A 17951-nucleotide genomic window follows, 5' to 3' on the forward strand; every position below is an offset into this window, starting at 1 on the left:
AGTCCCTCCCATTAAAAAGAATATATTATATATTAGACAGACAAGTCCCTCCTCTTGAAGGAGGAGAGAGAAGTCCCTCCCATTTTTTAAAACCATAAATACAGGTGTTCGTCCAACACTTAGATTCATCTGTCTACTGATTGTTTGTCTACAATGGAAAGACAGAGAAGATCACTCTGTGTGAATGAACCTCAGCATATGGAAATGAGACTGATGGGCTTGGGCTTCTTGCTCCATCTACGCTTCAGCTACCAAGACTCTCGAGGTCTTTCCTTGACGTTCAGTATTTCCCGCATCCTGAGGAGCAGCATGATCCCACCAATAGAGAATCTGACTGGGATGTTTCACCTGATGTTACAGGTCAACATGAACCTGGCTCTGAGGAGCAGAGAGTGAAGATGTGAAAGTGAAGGTGTCCCCTCACAATCAGAACTAGACCAGAGAAACGCTGCTGCTCAAACATCACTGATATTCAGCATCAATTAACCCTCTATATGATGGTGGGAATGGAAAAAACTACAGCTCTTTGCACTGAAGGGTGGTTATGGATAGAGCGACTCAGAATGAGCTCCACCTCACCTGCAGGAACCCAACCCTCCTCTAATTTTTATATACAAGTCCCTATTCTTGAAAGACAAAAAACAAGACCCTCCTCTTAATTTTTTACAGTGGTCCCTCCTCTTCAAAGATTAAAAAAAGACCGTCCTCTAAATTTTACACGCAAGCCAGTCACTTCATTTGGATGGGATTAAACTGATTTCAGATAATAAAGTAAAACATCTTGGTGTTTTTTTTTATCAGGGCCTGTCATTTAAATCCGATATCAAAGAGGTTTCTAGAATTTCCTTCTTTCATCTGAGGAATATTGCAAAAATTAGAAATATCCTGTCCAGGGGAGATGCTGAGAAACTAGTCCATGCATTTGTTACTTCAAGGCTGGACTATTGTAATTCTTTACTATCAGGAAGTCCACAAACTGTAGTTAAAAGCCTTCAGCTGATTCAAAATGCTGCAGCCAGAGTTCTGATGAAAATTAAAAACAGAGATCATATCTCTCCTATCCTGGCTTCTCTTCATTGGCTTCCTGTTAAAATCAGGATAGAATTTAAAATCCTCCTTCTCACATATAAAGCCTTAAATGGCCAAGCTCCATCTTATATCAGAGATCTGATTGTTCCGTATGTTCCTAAAAGAGCACTTCGCTCTCAATCTGCAGGTTTACTAGTGGTTCCTGGAATGTCTAAAAGTAGAATGGGAGGCAGATCTTTTAGTTATCAGGCTCCTCTCCTGTGGAACCAACTACCAGTTTTAGTCTGTGAGGCAGACACCCTGTCTACTCTTAAGGCTTGGCTTAAAACTTTCCTTTTTGATAAAGCTTCTAGTTAGAGTGGCTCAGGTTATCCTGAGCTATCTCTGTAGTTATGCTGCTATAGGCCTAGACTGCTGTAAGACATAGGGACCCCATTTCATCATTCTGCTTCATTCTCTCTCTATTCTCCCACTCTGAAGAATCTGTTAGTTCCATTTCTAACGTTCTCCTCTCTGTTGGGATCTGGGGATGTACCACCTTCCTCCAGCAGAGTGCGCCGTGGGTCTCATGGGCTGAGGCCCTCCAGCACACCTGAGACGCATCTACTCATCAGGAGACCTTCCCTTCATAAGCAGCTGCCAGACCTTCCTTCAACGCCGCAGTGTTGACCTTAGTTTGGAAACCTGTCTCAAGCCTGAAGCTCTGGGTGAGCTTAACCTGCCTTCCAGCCGTGGTGAGCCAAACCTGAAGATTCCTATTTGGATTTCCCCTGCTGCTCTCTGTGAAGAGCTGGAAACTCTGATCAAGGTCTGCCATTCAAAGTCAGAAGCTAGACGCTGCAGCTGCTTGTGTACTCTGCTGAACCAACAGTCTCTGGACCCAACGGTTCCCTCTCTCACAAGAGAAGCCTGGACCCCGTCAAGGTAGAATCAGAATTATCTAAAAGGACTCATTAATCATGCCTGCCCAGCTAATCAAACTATCATCTCTGCAGACTTCAGTGAACCCAACCCGGACCTGTTCCAGATCCAGTTCATGTTTTTGTGTGTCAACATCTTAAATAAACTCTGTTAAACTTTTACCCAGCCTCCGTTGTGTTCTGCATGTGGGTTTGATATAAAACCAATCATGACACTCTCTCTGCTTTTTCTCATAGTATCTTTGCCTCGTCTGTTCCTGTTTGGCTGTGACCCCATCCAGGAGAGAAATATCAGCTGTGCTGCTGCCATCAACACCCTTGTTTATAGATGCTGGAGATCAGTCTGTTTTCCAGTGTAGTCCTGTTTCTCTGACCGTGACTGGCTGGATGTGCCACCTGTAACAACCTGATGTTACAGGTTGACATGAACCTGGCTCTTAATGGGTCAACATTAACAACACCAAGGCAGAAAAAGATCTGCAGACTGCTGAAACAGGGAGCCTTCAACCTTACAGACGCCATTGTGACACAGACTCTCACATGAATGACGCTGGTCAAATTAGGACTGCTACATTCCGAAAAAACAAATACAACAAACATAAGTTACATAAATGTAGAAATGGCAGAGGCTCTGAAAAAAGCCAAAACATATGGAGGTGTATAGTATAGCATGTGACAAACAGAGTACATGTCACAAAAAGATTTATTTTTGTTAATAAATACAGTGGGCTGTTCTTATATGGTTGTGGGCAGTTGTATAGGTTTCGGTGGCTGCTTCCAGGGCACAAGAAATCCCATTCTACACCCGATCTAACAGAAAATCAGGTCAAACGAGGTTGTGGCGTTAAGCACTCTTTGATAGTCAATGGGAATGATCACACCCGACACAGTTTTCTGTCAGAGGGCTTGCCCAGCTCCTACTGAGATAGACCCCAGGTCTATTTTAATCTGATTCAGCAGCAATTTAGTGGGTCGGACAGGAAGAGAAACGCGGTTACAAAGTAAAACACAAAGTAAAACACGTCCACTTTGGGGAAAATGCTAAATAAAATTTCTTAAGCACACAGGAAAACAGACCGTTTTGGAGTTCCACATCACATATATATAGAGAGAGAGAGACTCGGACAAAGAAATCAATTAAAGATTTAAAAACAATATTTTATCCATGATAGCAGTTGAGAAGGACAAAAAAAGGATAAACTAGTGATTCTCTTTGAGCCTCGCAAAAAAGAAATGAGGGGCATACAGTGCAGGTAATCACATTTTATATCTGTCCCCTTTTTAGGAGAAAAAGAAAACAAAAAATATTCAACAAACTTCCCAGATCTCTCTCTGAGAATCACCTCACTGCCTCAGTCAGCATATAAGCTGTCCAACAGCTTTTATTGCTGCATTTTCCTTTTCTTTAAATGTAGTTCCCATTATATTTTTATTGTAGGCCCTTGAAAAATATTTATCTGTTCTGGTTTGAGATGCTGCACAGACTCGTGAAGTGGGGCTTTCCATTAGCTGCGCCTGTTTTTTTTTTTTTTTTTTTTGCTGTACATAATCTGTCCAATCTACTGTGGAAAATAATTTAAATTTGTGTGGCACAGAGACATAAGAAAAATACTGCACAGATCTGTTAGGACTCCAGTCTGTGTGGTCTGTGTGTTTGTGTGTTTGTCTTTCTTCCTCCACCAGGCGGCGCCTGGTTCTGATTCTCCCCCTCACACACCTGCACGGGGTTACCTCGTTAACAGAGTGTTCTTAAGCTGCTGACTGCCACTACCTCGACGCCAGAGTTTTTGCCAGTTTTGGGTACTCTAGCCAAGCTGAGTTTTGCTGAGTCAAACTAAGTTTTTGTTAATCTGAGTCTTAACTTTGTTTTTTGTCTTTGCCTCTTGGCAGGAAGTCATCCTGCAAACTGGATTTTTCGGACCTTCTCTCCCTGGAAGGATCACCTGAGCTTCAAACCCAGCTGAGGATACAAACCGGAGGTTTGGATCCACTTTTCCCCGAGAAAACGTTTGAGCTTCATACTGAGCAAGGGATTCATCTGCACAACAGTCCATTCACATACCGCAGGAAATCTGAGTGGCAGTCAGTCTTTCTCCGTTCATCTACAAACAACTGCATTCTGGGTAACCCTGTCCGCCTTCCTCCGTATGTGACAAACACCGGAACACATTCCTCACAAGCTGTAGTCTAAGAGAAAATCTAATCTCTGGAAACACGAGTCTGCCAACCTTTTCTCCTTTACAATTTCGAGAATCAATTCTCCTACTGAACCTGAACTAACCGCAGTGTCTTCCCCTAACCTTTCACTTCCGGTTGAGCAGTGTTCAGAGCAACACTGGAACCTCCACAAAACTTCTCAATAAACCTGTTAAACTTTTTCCCTTGTCTCTCTGGACTGGTTTATCTGCATGTGGGTCCGAGCTCTTGATAAAACCATGACAAGATCTGCTCACCCTGCCTAGTCAGAGCCTCTCTATATGCAGTCAGAGTGACATGGAAAAAAGTTGCAGAAAAAGTCATAACCAACTGGTGTGACCCGTCCTTTTAGCTATGTTGTAGCTCTGGTCAGTCCTTTTCCCTTAGCTTTGTTATGTTTGTTCGATTTAAACCAAGGTTCTATTTATTTCATTAGCCTAAGGGCAAAAGCTGATCTAAAAAAGATTTTTTTTTTATATATCTTTTAGTTTAAGAGACATCTGGTCTCCCCAACTACTCACTTTCATAGCTCTCACTCACTTTTTGCGATTTTGGTTAAAGTAAATCTATCTAAAAGTGGTTGTACATCAGATTAGCGCACTGGCAGTGATCTGTTGTGAAGGAAACTTTGTTTTTTGTTGTTTACAGTCACATGTAATGAAGCTTTGATGTTACCTAAGCTGCATCATCATCCATTATAGGTTATTACCTCACTTTTTTGTGCTCCTCTACATAAAGCTCATTGTAAATAAAACAAGTGTTTAAAATGTGCGTGTTTAAATGCTTTCAAAACCAATAGACATGCCTATTAGGATTAGTTAACATCTCAACAGCAACAATGAAATCAGAACATTTTACTTTATTATGAATACGAATCACTTTACAACATAAAAACAACTATTTTTGTTACCTTTATTATACAAAAAAGGTTTTATTCATCTTTACACTTAAACACAACAACCAGCTTTTGCTTCATTATTACAGATACTGTACCATGTAATTCCCCAATAACTGAATGTGTGTTAAATGCTTTAGCCCTCTCTGATATATACTGTACAATAACATATATGTAGTTCATAGATTGATTTTTAATGATTTATTTAACAAAAAAAGTATAATTTAAAATATCATTCAGCTGTCTTTGATTGCAAAAGACCTAAAATTACACTGGATGTTTCCACCAATGAGACTCAGGAAGTAGGAAGTAAAAGGAATTCAGTGCCTAAAGTGACGCCCAACTGCTCATGGTTTGGCCCTTCAGGACTTGATTTTGCAGTAAAGTATCATTGAGACAATCATGGCACACACCTAAGAAGAATTAAACAAAAAAACCAAACATGTTATTACCCCCAAAAGTAGCAAAATATTCACAAGATGTATTTATGTTTTATTTCCTTAAATTGAGTTCTGGATCTTACCTCCAGGGCAGCAATCCCAAGACCAACCGCCACAATCACATTTGTGTTCTCACTAATCAGCTTCTCGATCTTATGAAAGCATCCATCTATATTCTTTAAGAGTGGAACAGAAAAGTTTAATTTAAAATGGATTTGGGGAAACAAAATATAGTAAGAGAAAAATTTTTTCTTTCAGATTGAATTTCAGATTCATACTTTGACGATAGCTGTAGCTTCAATACAGGGCAAGTCGCTCTGGCAGCACTGCGTCGGATATTTACCACCCTGATTATTATACGGGGAACCTTTGAAGTCTGTGTAGTTGTAGAATCCACAGCATTGTAACTGCAATTAGAGATCAGAATAGATCATTTTAGGACAATTTTGTATGGAAGAACTCATTATAAGCTAAGAAGACTTATTTACCGTATCCATGGTAGAATTCCAGAGTCCAGTAATGTCGTCGTTTTTCCCATATTGATCCTTGATGTTCTTGACCACTTCATCGCCAAACTTTTGAAGAATTTCCCCCGCCTATCAAGAAAATCTAATTTTAAGTCTTACATCCTGTCAGTGAAGCTGTTACTTTATAGTCACCACTCACTCACCAGAGGTTGGAACACCAGAAGAACCACCGCCCCTGCGACTTCCGCGATGAAGACCAACAAGATTATGATAAAGAACTGCAAAGAAGATCAGATTGATAAATGTTTCTGATAGCAGCTATACCTCACAATTAAAAATGCATGTTAGACACATTTTCTGTAAATAATTGAAATTTAATTAACAAAATCTTATACTGGGTTATAATTATGGAGAGAAAAATAGCATTCCAGCTGGTCAGCAGTACTGCTGGATTTCCTATTTGAGGTGTGTGGTGGGAAAAATAATCTATTTTTCCTTTAATCCCATATTTACATATTGTGGAGTTAGGAGGGTGAGACAGAGGCTGAGGTTCAGATTTATTTAATGTCCTCAGACGGAGAGATAGGGATCTGACTGGGCAAAGCTCATTACATACTTTTATACAGCAACTCCCAATATACACACTTCCCCCCAGGGGAACCAACCCACCCCCTGCATAAAGAGCTTTCTTAAACTCGAACATTTAGAGGAAAAACATCTTGAGTTAATCAAAGCCGTTCTCTGTCAGGTTAATATATATTTCACTGGCCAGATGATCTTCTCAAAACAACAGTCCTCCCCTTCATGCCATGAAGGAGGCTGTATAACTCATTCTTATCTCTAATGACCTTCGTTTGGAGCCTGTGAGGCTAAGAACAGACATATCTCAACATTTTTTCTCAATATTTTCAGTTAACAGTGCTGAGTTTAATTCATTCAGGCCTCAGTGTTACAAGGCTACAAGAGGTTTAAAGTAGAAGGGTGTTAGGGTTCCAGTTTGTGGGGGTTGTTTTTGTTCTTTTGCAGTTCCTCTGTGCACCCACCAGATGGAGCCATTTTTCTCTGCTGGTCTGGAGGGCTTCCTGTTCTTCTCACCTCTCACACCTGCAGCCTATTGGGTCATCGCTTCCTGAGGAGTATTTAAGCAGCAGACTTTCTTCACTTCCTCACCAGTGTTTGCCAGTATTGGGTACTCTAGCCCCTCAGAGTTTGCAGAGTCTAACTTTGAGTCCCAGTTTCTTCTGAGCTCTCAGCGCTAACCAGGTTTTGTCTTTTAATTCTCCGGCAGGATATCACTGATCCACTGGGTAAGCCAGGCTTTTCAAGTCTTGTAAGGGACTCTCTCGTCACACTGAGAATAGGAGACAGATCTCTTCAGGAACTTTGTGACATTCTGCTCAGCTGCTCCTCAGGACCACCATAGTCTACCTGTCTGCCCTCCAGCAAACACCTTCTACAGATTAAGCCTTCACAAACGGGAACTCTGGAAACCTCCCCAAACAACCACAGTAAGACCAAGTCTAACCTTGAATTCAGACAAACGGCCAGTATTCCCACAGTCCTTGAACTCACCACTATAATCTCCTCTTAGAGCTTCAGCTTACGGTTCACCTGATCGCTGGAACCTCCCCAAGCAGAAGAACTGTTTTTTTCCTAGTCTCTGTACTGTTATCTCTTCAATAAACTGTTTAACCTTTTCCAATCTCTGTGAGTGCTTCTGCATGTGGGGCAAACACATTAGACCCATCATGACAAAGGGTAGTAGGGAGGGTTTGTGATCAGAAAAATTGTTTTCATAACAAGCTAGACTGGTTGTAATGTTTTTTTTATTAATATTTTACTGCTTTCTCCAACTGCAATTGTTTTGACTCATGGTATGAGCACTTCTGCAGGGTTTAAGTTAGTAAGAAAACTTGTCTAAGCAAAGGAGGGCCGGATATCATGCCATCTTTTTTCTTTGCAAATAGAATAAAGTGCCGACTGAGTGATGATCTCCTTTATTAAACAGGAGTGCAGAGTTGAATATCTTTCTCCCACTACAAGTGGAACTAACTACTAATAGCCTGACGCTAGCCACTGTTAGCTGCTCTCCATTTTATGTGTTTAAAAACTGATGCAAAATACAGTAATATCTGTACCATTGGGATTCACATTACATGTTATCCAACCAAATGATCAACCAATAATTTTAGTTTGATAATTTTCAATTATTATTATTATTATTTTTTGTATTTCTGACTTGCTTTCCTTTAGAAAGAAATGTAAATAAAAAAATATGTAATATTTTTAAAAAATATTTGGAAAGTAACCCCCCCCCCAAAAAAAAAACATAATATGGAAAAAAAACTAAGTGAAAATATAATATTTGGAAAGCAAACTGTAAGAATATTGGATGACATCTTGCATATAAATAAAAAGAAACTCTTAAAACTAAAAAGAAACTTAAAGTTGAACATTTTTACAAGCATGTTCTTCAAATGTCCTTTTTTCGAACCTCTTCTTGTCCCCTTTCTTGTTGTTTTCCTCTCTATGTTTTGTACGCTGCTGACTTCATGCTGTCTCAAAAGGAAAGGAGGATTTTTTCCAACCTCTAAACTAAACACTTAGATAATTGCTCCTTCCTGTGTTTCCAAAAAGGCGACCGCAAAAGTAAAATAACAGTCCTTCTTAGAGACATAGTTAATATTCTAAGCGTTCTAATGGCATTTTAGCAAAAGGATTTTTAGCAAAAACATAATTAATGTGCACAAATAAGGAATAGTTGTATTAACCGTACATGTAAACAGAGTTTTATAGGGCCCCAAAGAAATTGGGACCCTAGGCAACTGCCTAGTATTGCCTAATGGTAAATAATTGATGCTGGTTTAGGGTGGCTCTACAAAAGTAATGTAGCCAATGTCCCTCTTACTTGTGCAATTGGTGTACATCCTTTCCATCATATAAAATATCCATTAGTATACAGTAGTTGAACACAACATTATGTAAAAAGAGCTTTTTGAGCGCTGACCTTTTCTGAATCACTGTTCTTATGGCTTCAATGACAATCTGTTGGACAAATGTGAAGCTATCTGTGCTCCTTATGATTGGGAAGGTCATGGCAAAACATTTCTGTACAGAAATAACTTTGTGTAATGAAACTGAATTTTTTTTGTTTTTATAAGCTGTATGCCATTATTAGGAAAATAAATGGAACATAACACTTAGAAATGAATTCAAAACATTTCACTGACAGGATTATTTTCAAATTAATTGTACAACCAAATTTCTTATGTTACTTAAAAAATAGAAACAAAAAGCCCCATAAAATTACTGCTTTGGACTTTTTAAACAATGAACAGAAGAAATCTTACCAGCATCAGCATACACTTGCTCTCCCTGATGGCCCCACAGCAGCCAAGGAACCCGATGATCACAAGGACACCACCAATGGCAATCAATAGGTATCCCACATTGAGCACCTGATTAATTTCTGGTGGAACATCTTCAATTTCTTCTAAGAAGTTAAAGATGGAGCCGCTGTCAACCTTTACCCAGATTCCTACACCCAGGATGGCAATCCCTGCCAGCTAAACAGAAGAGAAAAGAAGAAGGAGAAATTTGTTAGAAGATAACTCAGACTGTTTAAAGAGAGGGTGGAACCACCAGAGGCGGTTTAGACATTTTCTAGCATGGAAAGGGAGCGGTTAGGTTTTTATATGGGCACCAAACAAAAGCACTAAAACAAAAAGCATCCAGGGTTGCAGATCCCTGATTTAGCAGATACATTTATCTTAATGAGGTTTAACCCTTATGTGGTGTTATGGTCTTTGCGACCCGTTTTTATTTTTTACCTAAAGAAAAATGATACAATTAATACATTTTTCACACTCAGACTCACTGGCCTTGGATCATTTTCTGTTAGGAACATACATTAGAAAACAATTTTAAAGGAGTAATCCATTCTGTTGGTGTAAAACCTGCCAGGAATCCGGAGTGATTTTTCCTCTTTGTGCAAAGCAGAAAAACCTACAAAATCTTGGTCTACACCAACGGTGCTGAAGTCCAGTCCTCTAGAGCCAACATCCTGTAACTTTTAGATGCATCTCTTCTTTAACACCTGAATCTAAAGGCTCAATATACTAATTTAGTTCAGCAATCACAGTAATAAGCCACTCATTTGACTCAGTTGTGTTAAAAACCGGGTGCATCGAAAGTTGCAGGATAGAAGCTGTTGGACTTTAGCACCCCTGGTCTACACAAAGCACAATTTTAGCTTCCCTTCTATATTTAGGTCAATCACAAGAGGATGCTATCATTACCCCGTCTTGCTAGTAACCGTCTGTTCCACCAATCAGGGTCTTTCCTACTTGCAGTCAGAACATGTTGCTGTTAGTGTAACTTTTTACCTATTGCATAATAAACCAAGAAATTATGTCTAACTGCTAATATTGCTATCTCTATATCCACATTATGTACAATTTACACAACTAAAAATTCAAATGAATACTCTACAAAGAAAAATAAGGGCATCAATGGGGGTCTGAATGATCTCACATTTTTTTCCTCCAAAATGTATTTACCATGAATTTAAAGACATCTTCAGAAGGATTGTATAATTAAAATATCAGGTTATGACTCTTTTTATTTTAAAATAATTGTTAAAGTAGAGGGCTGCTCACTGGAGCAGTGGAAGAAGTTTTTGGATTTGATTCTCAGCCCTGTATATTTCTGCTTGGAGTTTGCATGTTCACCCTGAACATGTGTAGGTTCTCTTAGTGAACTGCTTCCTCAGGCAGTTGCTGAGTCAGTGCATCTTTCTTTCATTTAAAGTTTTTTTTTTTTCTTAAATTGATGTAATTGATTTGTAATTGGATTTTGGTTTATTGATAGAAAAATCTTTGTTTTGATCAACCAAAAATTATATTACTTCAAAAGAGAAATAAAAAAATGGTAATTTTTTGTCACCTCATTGGAGCATCAAATGTGACATGGTGTCATTGCTGCTTTAACTCAGCATTACATGCCTTTAGAACCTTGGTTATGATTTTAGACGGGGGAAAACAAGTCCTTTCATCCACAGAAATCTCAGCATAGGTGTTACATGTAAGTAAGGGAGCAAGAAGATGTTCTGCACAATGCATGAGGAGATTTAGCTTTTAAAAAGGATTAAACAGTCTGTAGTTATACCTACAGGTTTCAGGACAAAGCTTTGACCTCCTGAGCCACAAGGTTTAAAATCTTTCTTTTTCTTGCAGAAGATGTTGCTCTCCGGATTATTTGTTTTATCTGCACACAGTCAAATTAGGTTATCTTATGAAATAATGGCGGCTGAACAGTACAGCAGGGGGAAGCAGTGCTGCCTTGCAGCATGACGGTTCTGGGTTTGATTCCTTTCTGCCTGGAGTTTGCACGTTCTCCCTGAGCATGCGTTGGTTCTCTCCGCGTACTGCGCCTTCCTCCACAGTCCAAAAACATGACTGTTAGGTTAACCGGTTTCTCTAAATTCTCTTTGTGGTTTGAGTGTGTGTGTGAATGGTTGTTTGTCCTGTTTGTCTCTGTGTTTCCCTGCGATGGACTGGCGACCTGTCCAAGGTGGACCCCGCCTCTCTACTGTAGACAGCTGGAGAAAGGCACCAGCACCCTGACATGCTGGGATAAAGTGTGACGGAAAATGAATGGATGGATGTTAAAGTAGACTGTGAAGGTACCTTTATCTTCGTTAAGTCTACTTAACTTTCAAATAAACAATAAATGAAAAATGAAAAAATGAAACTTAACAAAAGTTAGTCTCAGTCCATCGCAGGGCAACACACAGACATAAACCATGCAGACACACCTAAAGAAAATGTAGATTATTTAGACAATTCAGTTATTTTCCTGGACTGTAGTAGGAAGCCAGAGTACCTGGAGAGAACCCTCCAATGCATGCGGAGAACATGCAAACTCAATGAAAAAAGACCCATGACATTCTTGCTGCTAGGCAACAGTGCTACAGACTACTAAACCGCACAGCCCACCAGCCCATCATTTCAAAGTTTGGCTGACAGATCCTTTCTGTGTTTAATTTTCCTTGAACCATATGTCTGATTTCCTGATGAAAAGCATGGAAACAAATTGCTCTTAAAGGACAAATGTTAAATATCTCAAAAATCATATATCAAATATAAAAATCATATCTCTATTTATACATAAATTAAAAACAGTTTCCCGTTTTCTAAAATGTTCTGAATCACAGTTAAAGATATCAAACGTTTTCTTTGTAAATTTCATCTGTTTATTAACTTTCAAGAATTTCTTTAATGACACCAACAGCATACTTCAAGATAATTTTAAAAATCTGATTTATCTGAAGTTAGCAAGCAACTTTAAAGTGCATTTAAGTGCATTAAATTAGCTTAACTCTAAATAAAGGAAAAGTTCACTTTTAATTCTAAGTATTAGTAATTTTCACAACAAAAGTGACCAAAACTTCATTAATATTAAGTCATCTGTAAAAAGTCTGAACAGCTGTTGGATTTAACAGTGAATTGAATGCCTCATTATGTCAATCTTTCATATTCAGTAGATTTTTATGAGAAACGGCAGCCACATTTATAGTCACAGAATTTAAGCACCAAATATCTGGAAATTTTGCTTTAGAAGTTTAATTTGGAGCTTTCTAAAAAAAAGTTCTTAAAAATAACTTTTAAAGTTGCACTGTCACAATTAAAGAAACATAACGTGAATTGTTAAATGGACTAAAAAGGAGAGTAAAACAAATCACCAAGCTGTGTGCTAAGAACACAAACTTAGTCATTTTCTCTACAGATCCAGACCCAGATTATTTAATTTGGTTTAAGTGGATTTGAGATTAAGGCTTTCTGCAGCGTGGCCACTAGATGTCTGTGTTTGCCTGCAAAATCATTCCTTTACTTCCTGAAAGTTTAGAGTCTGACCTAGAACATTGTGTCTAACAGACTCTTTGGAAAAGTTTGGTGTGAAAGAATAACCCATTTATATATATTAATAGGTCATTCAAATGATTTTTAGATGTTTAACAAAGATCTATTGATGAATGTGTCCCATAGTTACATGTCCTCTCTTCATTTGCATGTTTTTTTTATCCAAATCATTTACGCAGCAGCATGTTCTGACTTTAGATTCTGGTCAGACAGAGACGTTTGTGTAATATGAGAGCTGAATTAGTTTTATTTAAAAAATGTAAAAGTTACTTACAAAGATGATGCCGTTAAAAACAAACATCATGCCTTTGAGGAATCCAAAGCATCCCATTTTGTCAGCTGATAGTTTCTATAGAGGAGAAAAAAAGGCATGTTTTCACATTTTATCACATTTTGTTCATGTTTTTCAGTAATTTAGTATCTTTTTTTGTAAATCATACTCTTTATCATTGTACCAATATAACTGAATTTTGGGTATGCATATCAGGATGATGCATATCAATTAGATGATTAAGTAGGGGGGCCTTTAGAGTCACTTGAATAGTGAACTACCTCACAACTCTGCTCTTTATATCTCAATATGCGCTTAATAAAACAAATTCCATAGTCGAAGAACCTGCAGAATTTATAGAAAGACTGTGACAGAAGAGAAAGGGTGAGGATTGAAAAAATATGCTTCTCTGTTTCACCTTTTTCTTTTTTAAAACATATTTCATTGTGAAACTGTAGGCAAATAAAGAAGGCAAACTTAGTTGTTGCTGAGGAAAAACATTCCCGTGTCTCTTTGCATAGCGAACTCTGTGGTCAGCTCTCAGAACACATGGTTGTTGGAGCAGCTACGGTTTGATCAGAAGTCATCATCTATTCATAATCACATTCTCTGTAAAAAGGACCCAAAGATAGATCTTACAACACTCACATGTTGTCATTTCCTCCTTTCTTAATTCCAATTCACACCCTTGAAAAAAAAAATCTTTTCACACTAGTTATGCAACCCTTGCTTTATGGTCTGATCTATTTAAAGTTAAGTGCATTTCTGATTCACTGAGGAGATAAATAATCACTAAAATATTCTAATCTCATACAATTTAAAATACCATATTTTAGGGGTAAAGATGTTTTTTTTTCACCTAATTTCTTCAGATTTTGGTTTTGATCAGTTTCACTAACCTCTTCCTGGCAGATTTTGTTGTTTTTAAATTTATAAGCATATAAAAAAAAATTAATAAAAAAAAATAATGAATCATCAGTCAAGGAAGAAAGTGATGGACTGATGATTAATGCAGATTTTCTAAAATATTCCTATATTCCTCTTTGAGGAAATAACGAGGTGTGATTGTGTGGCTGATAAATGTTTTTTAAATTCAGTCATTTTCGGTTAATCAGAGGAGATTTTGTAATATCTGAGATGTGAAATGACGCAAACAGAGCTTAAAACAACCAAAATAGACATTTCAAGTACAGTACATTGGTTTAGAACGGTTAAAATGGGAAGTGGGGGATGTTTATGTTTTTTATCTACTTCTGCATTATTGAATTCAGGCTGTTTAAAAAAGGTCATTAGATCTGTTTACCACTTTGCTAATTTATACTCCCATTTCTTCCACTACAGAAGCAGCATTACAAAAGTACTTAAAGAAGAACATATCAGACTTTTTTAAGTCAGGTAATTTTATGAATTATGATCAGAAGCTGTTCTCATTAGATAAGTTGAAATTTGAACTTTCTTTTAAAATTTCTTATGAAATTTTAAAATTAAATTTTTAAATCAGGTCTAATTTTACTCAATTGTGATTTCGATGTCTCTTAAACCTAGTTGACTTGGCTTCACCCAATATTGCTGTAACTCTAAATGGTTAAAAAAAATGCTTAACGTTTTATAGTTTTCAATTTTTGCTTGTCAAAGCAGGAATGAAACATCTTCCAGGCGAGTGCAAACTGACCTATGGACAGGAAAGAGAACTCTAGTGAGTGCTAGTTTGGTTTTATATATATATAAAAGTGCAAAGGCGGTTAAAAGAAATTTACACCTAGAACACGGAAGTAAGTCGGGATAAAGCAGCTACCAAACCGGGACATGAAATGATTGGAAAACATTTTTCTATTCAGTTTTTTTACACAAACACTTAAGAAACATAGAAATAACTCCCTTCCATTTTACGACATTTTACACCAGTTTGCTTTCTTTGAAAGCTTTTATTTCTGTGACCCTCCAGGGAGCAGAACAGAGCTCTTTGTGTGGTGCAACAGAACAAATAAATTGTTGTTACCAAATACAATGACAAGGCAGAGGCCCATTGTCTATAACAAGAAGCTTCTTCTAAGAAAAGCTCTTATCAGCTCTTATTTCCTGTAGTGTTATATATTTATGCCTACTTTTAGACAAACAAGTGTTTCCTCAGGTGTTCTTTGAGACAAACAAGTTGTTTTTTAGTGCATTTGGCCGTAACTGATCTGTTAACGGAAGGCCTAAAGTTAATCATACAGTCACGGACCGGATGATGTCCAAAATTTAATGAGCTGTTGCATGGGCATCCCCGAAACTCCAGCAATGTTTCCTTTGCTTCCTCATGGTCAGTAGTTGCACTCTGACACCAAGGAGTCAGCTAAGTGATGTATTAACAAGCTAAAGTCACATGAAAATCTTCCAGTGCTCTGGTAAAGCTTGAAAAAATGCCCATCAGCAGAACTTCAACTAGAGACGAAGAAATATTGATGTTTTTGCTTTTAGGAGAATCATGTTAAATATTTATATTTCCAAAGTAAGACGTTTTCTAACCGTCTCTCATTCACCGACTTCATCAAAACAAAGATGGACAAATCTCAAAGGGTTGCATTCAGGGGAATAATTGCAGGCAGGTCCCATTTAACAAAGGATCATTGTTTGATGGATCCCTTTCCATGATGCTGCAGATAACAAGGCTGGAAAACCCGAACAGATGAATCCCTTTCAGAGGCCTAAAGCCACAAAGTAAGGTCACTCAATGACTTACCTATTAGAGTAGAAATCCAAGGAAGAGCTCTGTGGCTTGTCTCAGTCTCTACCTTCGCTACTGAGGTGAAGCTGTTGTGAAGGGAAACGGAGAAGTCACAGGAGCACAATATCCCTCTGTGATTTTTCAATGACCCAGAATATATACACCCTCTTCTTAGTTCCTCTCTTTCTTTGTCGCAACGTTACACCCAAAAGAGCCTCAGGAGTACTTTCTAAGTAATATCATATTATTTTGAGGCTACCAACTGGTTATAAGTAGTAGAAAGGGGAGGGCGAGAGAGTGGGTGTGATCAAAGCAGCTGAGTAATAACACATCACCATGGAGCTGGGAGTTTTAGCTCCAAAGGGAGGGAGGGAAGGGAGGAGAAGAGAAGGTCATGTATATCACCTGTAGGCTTCGACACAGGCACACCTGTCAGCATGCATGCAAATAACCTAAAGGCATGCAAACCATGAAAACATCCACCTGTTTTCCAGTGTCTTTGTAAAAGCAATTTCACTTTTAGAAATGTGATTCGGAAATTATTCAACTGTATTTTAGATTAAAAACAACCAAGAAAGCAACTGCATCTTATAACCACAGACTATTGGAAAGCAAGTTGCATGTCGTCCCTTTTTGTTCCATAGAAAGTACCCACTTTGGTTTTAATAAGCTCATACTACTGCATGTGTGCTCTACTTTTCCCAGTAGAAAGTGAAATGGTCTAGCACTTTTTGTTCAGTTCTCCTAGAAAAGGAAGATTGTTTGTTACCTGAATTTGTGTATCCTCTTCCTCTTTACTGTAGAAAGTACCACAGACCCAGTGCTTCAGTATTTAGTTTTCTCTATTCCTGAGATGGAGCCATTGAAGAAACTGCCTGGCCATTAACCTGGTGTACCTTCCTTGGTTTTCTTAAACTGTGCCCCTGGACTGGTGCCATCTCTTTATTCCTCTACCCGCTATCCTTTCATTTTCCAACTATTTCAGGCAGATAGTTGATGATTATGAGCTTAGTTATGCTGAAAGATTTTTTATTTCTTTGATCATTGTTATGTGCGTCGGGCACATTAATTATTTTGTTTCTTTTTTTTTTCCCTTTAGGTGTTGTATAGACCTTAGTCGAGTCACTTAAATTTTAGAGTTGATAATTATTTCTTTTTTCTTTTGTAAATGATTCGATTACGTTAATTGGTTGTGATATTGGTCAGCCTATAAGTAGGCTGGGTTTTTCTCTCTCTCTCTTTCCCTTCGAACCTTCTGATCGAGCCACCGTCACAAAGAGAGCGTCCAGACGTGATGAGCACGTCTCACGTCTTTTGTTACTTTGACCTGGTGGGACCGGTTGTCCTGTTTTCGTTCTTTTATTTTTTATTTTTTAGGGGTTTAACCGTTAGTTCGGTACTAGCAGAGGCTTCGACGGCCCTGTATAGGGTTGGCCCTCTGCTGTACCGTTTTGTTTCTTTGGATCGGCTCACCAGGTCCAACTTTCTCTTCATACTTTGGGGGTTTTTTTAGAGTTTTTTTGGACACGGGGAACTGGGAAAAAATCTGACTGTTTTTTTTTGTCTCTTTGCAGAAAAACAACACAACTGATCTAAAAAGAAGTTCCAGAGATTAAGAATAAAATAATTCTTTTGAACCTCATGTTTGTCTCGTGTCCTCAAATATGTTGTTGCCTGGGTGGTCGTAACAATAATTTATTTCCCATAGTATAAACATTAGGCCTTTATGACCAGCTGAATACATTTTACAGTGTTAAAGTAACACTTTAAGTAACACACTAAGAGTTAAAATTTAACACAAATCCGAGTGGATTAGGTCCCACTCTGAATTAGTGTTAAATTAACTCTCTATATAGTGTATATATTACTCCAGTTGTTGTTGCAATAACACTAAAAGAGTCAATGTACTTTGACACTACATATTTAACACTTTGGAATTTACTGTTTATTATATTTAGAAGAAATTATCAGGATTTTACAGCTTGATATCCCTAATTGAAATATTTTTATTTTAGTTTAATTGAGTTTAACCCTACAGAGATATAAAACATTGTTGTTTCAACTGTCTCTAAATAAGTAATTCAAATTTAACCCATATGTGGTGCA

At 37.9% G+C, this 17951-nt stretch overlaps 1 protein-coding gene across 1 annotated transcript; it reads right to left on the reverse strand.

Moving 5' to 3' along the window:
- Nucleotides 1-5001: 5001 nt before the first annotated feature.
- On the reverse strand, nt 5002-16123 carry tspan35 (tetraspanin 35). The gene is made up of 8 exons (XM_038296735.1): nt 15861-16123; nt 13142-13216; nt 9298-9513; nt 6151-6225; nt 5969-6076; nt 5759-5887; nt 5564-5656; nt 5002-5453 (listed from the first exon to the last, which is right to left on the reverse strand). The coding sequence occupies exons 2-8, from the start codon at nt 13196-13198 to the stop codon at nt 5403-5405; spliced, it is 729 nt and encodes a 242-aa protein (XP_038152663.1). The 5' UTR covers nt 13199-13216; nt 15861-16123; the 3' UTR covers nt 5002-5402.
- Between the last annotated feature and the right edge of the window lie 1828 nt (nt 16124-17951).

This window comes from Cyprinodon tularosa, unplaced genomic scaffold, assembly GCF_016077235.1.
Source record: "Cyprinodon tularosa strain WSP-4 unplaced genomic scaffold, ASM1607723v1 ctg376, whole genome shotgun sequence".
NCBI lineage: Eukaryota > Metazoa > Chordata > Actinopteri > Cyprinodontiformes > Cyprinodontidae > Cyprinodon > Cyprinodon tularosa.